This window comes from Hirundo rustica, chromosome 4, assembly GCF_015227805.2.
Source record: "Hirundo rustica isolate bHirRus1 chromosome 4, bHirRus1.pri.v3, whole genome shotgun sequence".
In the NCBI taxonomy this organism is placed as follows: domain Eukaryota; kingdom Metazoa; phylum Chordata; class Aves; order Passeriformes; family Hirundinidae; genus Hirundo; species Hirundo rustica.
In genome coordinates this window covers 57,543,297-57,550,432 of record NC_053453.1, presented here as the reverse complement: position 1 = coordinate 57,550,432, position 7,136 = coordinate 57,543,297, and the positions used below count along the sequence as shown (strand labels likewise).

The 7,136-nt window shown below is 42.6% G+C and overlaps 1 protein-coding gene across 1 annotated transcript in view; it reads right to left on the bottom strand.

The window, feature by feature from the left end:
* Positions 1 to 3,669: 3,669 nt before the first annotated feature.
* PAH (phenylalanine hydroxylase) overlaps positions 3,670 to 7,136 on the bottom strand; it is a 32,986-nt gene continuing 29,519 nt past the window's right edge. The window contains exons 13-14 of the mRNA XM_040063194.2: positions 5,116 to 5,231; positions 3,670 to 4,563 (exon numbers count right to left, since the gene is read on the bottom strand). Of these exons, the coding sequence (XP_039919128.1) occupies positions 4,520 to 4,563; positions 5,116 to 5,231 (160 nt within the window). The 3' untranslated portion in view covers positions 3,670 to 4,519. The remainder of the gene's footprint in view (positions 4,564 to 5,115; positions 5,232 to 7,136) is intronic.

The following is a 7,136-nucleotide window of genomic DNA, read 5'->3' as shown; positions in this document are numbered from 1 at the left end:
TTAGCCTGAGCTCCACTTATATCTCCCAGTATGGACTGACCTGCACAATATCTGAGACTGTCCTTCATCCCCTCTCTCTCTTACCTCACTGGGTCTCTCTCTGTATTGTCTATATTCCCGGTGGACTAATGGGATCTTCTCCCAAACCATGGCTCAATCTGAGTGTCTCCTCTGCACAGACACAATTCTGGGAGTGCCAGAGAGACCTCAGTTGAAGTCAGAATTCATTGCCTGCTTCTGAGCTTTTCCTACCCACAAGATCTGAACCTGTTCTACCCTACCCCTCCAAGAGAGGAGTGCTGCCTCCAAGCTATGTTCCTCCATTAGAACTTTTTTCTATCATGATTTTATCTCCAGTGAAATAGGCTCCCAAAAAGACCAGGGTCACATCTTTCTTGTGGGTAGCAGGCTCCCACAAGAAAGGGAAGCTCCAAGGGGATTTAGCTCTGCTCCTGACAGGGTGGGCACATCTTCCCTTCACTTATACTTGACATCAAAAAACCTTGATATGAGCACCCATATCTTCATACCCCAAGTGACAGCGTGCCAGACCCCATGTGAAGGTCATCCTGCAGGTCCAGAGATAAGACCACCCTTCTGGCCTCCCTTTGCAGATGGAGTCATTTTTATGTACCCCTTAGCTAATCCTGGCTCAGTCACACTCCTAAGTGCTATCACACTCTTACCTCTTTCCTTGACAGGGAGGAGAAAAGAATTTTTGTTCTCTAGGGATCACGACACACCATATTTTCCCTCGGACTGAGACAGAGCACTGAGAAGGTCTTGATTTCCTTATCTAGTTCCCTGCTGACAGACGGGGCGGTGGGATGTGTGGACAGCATGTGAGCGGGAAGCTGATTGGGTGTTGAGAGTGCAGACGGCAAGTGACTGGGAAGTTGATTGGGTGGTGAGAGCATGGACAGCATGTGAGCAGAAAGCTGATTGGGTGGTGAGAGTGCAGACGGCAAGTGACTGGGAAGTTGATTGGGTGGTGATAGTGTGGACAGCATGTGAGCAGAAAGCTGATTGGGTGGTGGGATGCCTGGGCAGCATGTGAGCAGGAAACTGATTGGGTGGTGGGATGCCTGGACAGCATCTGAGCAGAAAGTTGATTGGGTGGTGGGATGCCTGGACAGCAAGTGAGCGGGAAGCTGATTGGGTGGTGAGAGTGCAGACAGCGGCACTGCAGCTGAGTAGTCAATGGGTGTCCTGTTTCTGTTGAGTTTTGGTTATGTCCAGTGGAAACTAAAGGTATATAAGAAAGGTGTTTTCTGCAACAAAGCGATTTCTGTCACATGGATGGGAGGGGGAGTGGTGGTCCCTGTGTCTTTGTTCCCCACTGCTACCCCTGGGAAGAGGGGTGTCCCAGCCATGCTCAGCCTGGGCCCAAGGGCCATGGGACAGGCCACTTTCTGTCATGCAGAACCCACCCCGAGGTAGAACCCTCCAGGCCTGGCTTGTGTCCCAGGTGACTCCAGGAGGGCAAGGGGGCATCTAGAGGTGGTTGAATGGCAGCTGCAACTGAATAATTAGGGTGGAGAAATGGGCTTTACAAGGAAAAAAAGCTCTTCCCACTCCCACATTCCCCCAGCAGTGGTGGCAAGGCTGGGCACAGAAGAGGGCCATGTCTGATCACCACAACCAACCTGCCCTTTTTTCATCTGGTACCATAGCAGGTATCTTTATCCTGTATGAACAGGGCACCGCACATTTGAGATGGATGCAGCATTAGTATTTTTAGTTTATTTAGGTTAATTTAGATGGTTACATCTGAACACCGAAATGTCTTCTCTGACAGCTGCCAGCATGGTTTGAAGCAGCAGAGGGAGATTTAAAAATAATGCATTCTTGTGGACTGCTCCTGTGCTTAATCCTTTGTTCAACAATTTCTGTATTCTTTAGGGAATAAAACATCCCTTCTCCAGGGACGCTGTCAGATGTAGGCATCTTAAGACACCCAGAGAAGGCGACCAGTGCTGACAAGCCCTCCCTCCATCACAATCATTGACCTGGGCCAAGGTCATTGTAAAGCAAAGGGCCTCACCTACACCTTATTTGATCACCCGAAACTGAGCTAGAGATGAGGACACCAAGAAATGTGATCATAGTGGGATAGAAGAGAGGAGGATTACTTTAAATATTAGTTTGCAGTAGGTTAGTCAGAGTAACACTCAAAGACTTATGGAGTATGAAAATGTAGAGCAAGCTGGGCTTTACTGTGCATTCAAGGAGTGGCCCACATTAGGAAGTGTTTATATCAGTCTCATAATCTTGGCTGGATGAGTGACAGTCAACCAGTGCAAAAGAGCCTTTTACTGTGCTGGGGAACACCTCAGATGGGCATTCCCTCCTAGCTGGGTATTGAATTCTGGTTGTATAGTTACCATAAAAGGAGGATTTACACTGGTCAAATGATGCAAAAAACATTTTCCTACACAGCTGGAACTTTCTTTAAGCATGGAAATAAGAAGTCACCCATTGAGGAGTTCTATTTAAAATATGATTTATTTGTAGTATTTCAAGTACTTATGTACAAGATTATTTGTTCTGCAAGAAAATCTACTTTCCATAGATTTTCTCTGCTTTTAAAATGCTGAACAATTAATTTTTTCTCATCTCTCTTGCTGAGCAGCCGTGCTATGCTGCTTTGGCTGGAGCTATTGCTCATTTAAACCTGCATTAAGGGACAGAGAATCAGACATGTGGCATCAATATTCTCTAACTATCCCACTTGCACATAAAAGAAAATCATGAACCCTGGGCTTTCAATATCACTATAGAAGTACTGCTGCTGTCATTCATAGCAACAGTCAGAAGCACAGGAACTTGGAAAGCTGTCTGAGGATTAGTTAGAAAGACTTTACCCTTGGGGTGAAATTGTCTCTTCATAGCATACAGTTACTTCATGATTCGTATTATATTAAGAGAGAAAAATATGGGCTACTTTCACACTGAAAATACATGTCAAGTGGGATTGAAAGATCTAGAGAGACATTGTGATGAAAGAAAAAAAAATAAAAAGATACTGAGATAAAAAGGGTTACTTCAAAGCACCAAAATGATACCATTTTGCATAAGTATGCATCTATTGAAAAGGGTTCCAGCTGGTATCCTTAGATTAATGTTATTACCCATCATATATATAATGAAAAGAACTGTTCTTTCTATCTTCCTAAAGGATGATGCTTACATTAAAGCAGTATTGATTTTCAAACCATAAATACAAAATTAGTAGTATAGCAGGTATGAGGCTCATGGGCTTTCAATTGCTTTCCATCTTTCAATCTTCTAGCAGAATTGTGATCCCTGAACTATCTTAGTGTCATGATGCAAGATTGTTGCAAGCTGGAAATGCTGTTCCGCTTTAATTTGCTCCATTCTGCTCCAATATTCCAATGGTGAGTTCCCTCCTTCAACCAGGGAGCTACAGGGAGGCATTATACAATGTGGACTAGTCCAAGAAGGCATTTAGCTGATTCGAGTGAAATTTATTGGAAAAATACAGAAACAGCTTCCTGACCAGCAAAACTCTTCTCTCTCCATGCCCAGCCATTGAGTTAAGCTGGAATCACTTTTGGTTCCATTTGCTGACTCTGTTGAGATATACTTCAGGAAAAATAAAACTGCTTTCACCAAAAAAAAAAAAAAAAAAAAAAAAAAAAAAAAAAAAAAAAAAAAAAAATTAAAGCTCACATGGGCAGTGGAGATACAAAAGGGTGTCATTACTTAGGACCTGTCTTGAAAGATAATGTTTGAGTCTAAATGCAGTTAGACTGGGACGAGCTGACCCAGGTCTTCCTTGGCTTTGGTGGGGACTCTAGCCACAGATACAGTGAGCTGGGACTTGGAAGGCTCTGACTTCTTCAGCTGCATTGTAACTGGTACTTCATTTCCAAGGTGCTGGTATCCACATTCTAGGTTGTGAGACCAGAAAGCTGAGACACCTCTCAGGGAAGGACACACACACAAAAAATGTAGCCTTCACACATCAGACATCCACTGTGAGTAGCTGAGTATGCCTGTTAAGAGAAATCTCCCTTTGTACCTTGAAAAATCTCTTTGTATACCCTGAAAGGTGTAGAGTTTCGGACTCCATGGGAACCTTGGACAGCTGGGAAGCACTGAGGGGAGAGTGACTGTGAGAGAAGGCAAGGTGGATCACTCTGTCTATCATTGACATACCATCCCTTGTTCCAGACCACACAGGTGCAGCAGATTATAGCTTTGCATGGTGAAGATCTCATTCTGCTAACCTTTGGCACAAAATGTATAGAGACTTCCCCCAAATTCCCAGGAATAAGGTAATTTTTATACATTACTGAGAAAAAAATTATGAGTGTCTGAAGGCCAGAAGAGTTGAGGATCACCTATAGATGTCTGCTTCTCTACTAATCTCTAACAATTAAGATATATAACATAAGTATTAGTGCAGTACACTAGAAGATTATAGACTGAGGCTAGATCAAGACTGGCACTTGTACATGATAGCTTCCGGTCACTAGCAAGTTACAGCAAATCTTCATCTGATCTTCTGGAGGGCATTGCAAAGGATCCCAATCTCACCTGCAAAGGAAATAATCAGAGCAGTTAATTCCAGAGCTAGCCCATTTTTAACATTCCTGTATGTTTTTTACCCTTTATATCCATTCTCTTAAAGAATAAGGTGAGCAGGGAAGTGCTGAACTAAACACATTTATTAGGGATGGCTCACAGGATCAGAGGAGCTGGCTGTCAGCAGGCTAGCCAACGTGAGGGGGGAAATGGGATCAAAGCCATGCTTCTCCTTCTCTTCCTTACTGGAAACAGCTAGAGCCACACATCAGGATCCACCTCAAGGCCATCTGGCATTTCCTAGCATCTCCCCCCAAATATATATATTTTTTTAAAAAAAATTTTTTTTTTCCCCCAGATTTAACAAGCTACAGTCAAGTGGAAATGCTTCTTGAAGCTTGGCTGGAACTGGGAAGTAATTTTTTTCATGAGAAAGGAGATGTGTGCTCCCTTATCTTGGATGGGCTTAGAGCATTAAATGCAACCAGATGGAATCCGCCTTGTGGTTCCTATTTCTGGCCCAAGTTTTGAGGAATTCAAGGTAACAAATCTGCAATTCCTTACTATTGATCGTATCAGCTAAGTTCTTCAACTGCTTTGCGTTGTCCAAGACTTCAATCCTCTGTGTGTATGGATTATACCGAACAGAGAAAGGACGAGGGATTGTTTGAGCAAATTTCCTGAGGGAAAAAAACATAAACAAATGTACAGTTTATTTTTTCTTTTTTCACTTACTCTTCTTAGTGTGTGCATTTGTTGATTGTGGGGATAAGAAAAATCTATGAGAGGAGATAACTAAAATTCCTACTGACTGATCTGAGACCTACAATGTTCTGCAACACACTTGAAACTCTGTTTGTCCTTATCACCTTTGTTTTTTTTTCTGAACAGGACTAACTAAGGTATTGGCGTGGAAAGACTGTTCCTGGTATAGGTCAGCTATGTAGCAACTGGAATCTGCCAGGCTTGAAAACCTTGTTTTCCTTTCATTGGTACAAAATGCAGGACTTCTAAGCCAAGTCTGCGTTTTGGGGGAGTTAAGGTCAAGGATCTATGCCATCCTGTTATGCCAAGGAGCAAGCAGAGACCTAACTTCTGGCATGGTGTAGCTCTTAAATTACCTGGTAGCTTCCAGGTAATTTAAGAGCTAGACAATAGTTAATGGAGCGAAGCAGCATTTTCTGTTGCAAAATAGTTAATTCCATGTCAGAAGCATTAAGATTTTGGTGTCTTGGGAAAATATTAATTTGCATAACCACAGAACTGCGGAAAGAAGTGCTCTGAATGGGATGAGACGGTCAGAACTATTGTTCCAGGCCCCTTGTAGATCCCAGCAGGATACTGGCTTATATATCTGTTTTGGATTACTGAAGTTATTGCTGAAAGAGGAAGGGAAGCATGCAGGAGTTGATTATGGAGCCCCACTACACAGACTGTGACTCAGCAGGGTAAATCCCATACTCCTAGAACAGTGGAATATACTGCATGCCACCCCCACAAAGCTTCTTCAGCTAAGGACATTGTCTCAAACAGAATTCAGTATCAACAGGCCACAAGGTGTGACAGTGAAAAAATATTACATTGACTATGATGAATTTAACAGCATTGGTCTAGTTTTTCTAAGAGGAGAGATCATATTAGAAAATGGCTTTCCTAAATCTCACCTGAAGGTAAGATCCCAGTTAGAAGATGAATGCCTTAAACTGAGATCCTTTAGGTCAGTCTCAGGTCAATTTTTCAGAAAGGTATTCTGCTACCCACAAACACACATGTCCAGATGCAAGCCACTAACACAGGCACTGGACCAAGCTACAGAACTTCTATTTTAATTTAACCACTTTTTCAATTTGGTCACTGAAACAAATTTAAAAAGCTCCAAGATATTTTATTGCAGCTAAGTAGGGCAGCATCTTCCTCAAGGAGCTTGCTACTCAGTTAGAGATGTATACAGAGAAGACAGAAGCTCTGTGCACAATATTAATAGTAGGGCCCAGAAGAGAAGGTCATCTTTTCCAGGTATTTCCCCACAGAAAAGGGCACAAGGAGAATCTGCAGACTTATGGCAACTAAGCAAGCAGCAGGAGAGAGAGCTAGGAAGACCTCAGAGCTGGGGAGCCTGAGGCAGCAGAATATCTCGGGATGTAGCACAATCTGTCTGTGAATGGTAGATAAGGGACTGCAGGTCTGGGACAAGTTTGTGTGTGGCATCTGAAAGTGAAAAATATATTGAGTGTAAACAAAGGAAAATGCTCGGTGGCTTGACTAACATCCAGAAATATGCTCGTGTGTTGGTGTTTCAGTGGGAATAGAAATACTGTCAAGGTGAAAACCAAGCTGAACCCAACACAACCCATTCCTGTTCCAAGAATCAGAACTGAACCTGGACATAACTTCAGAGGAAAAGGAGTAGATACCATGAGATTTTTTGTTTTGTTTTGTTTTACAAGAACTGTTAATTCTAGTAATAATAAATTCTCTTGGTTTGCACTATTTAGCAAGATTTGACCTTAAATGTTGGTATCACTGCAATTGAATAGAGAATTATTTTTTGTTGCATTTTGGTTAGACAGATGAAGCTCTTACTT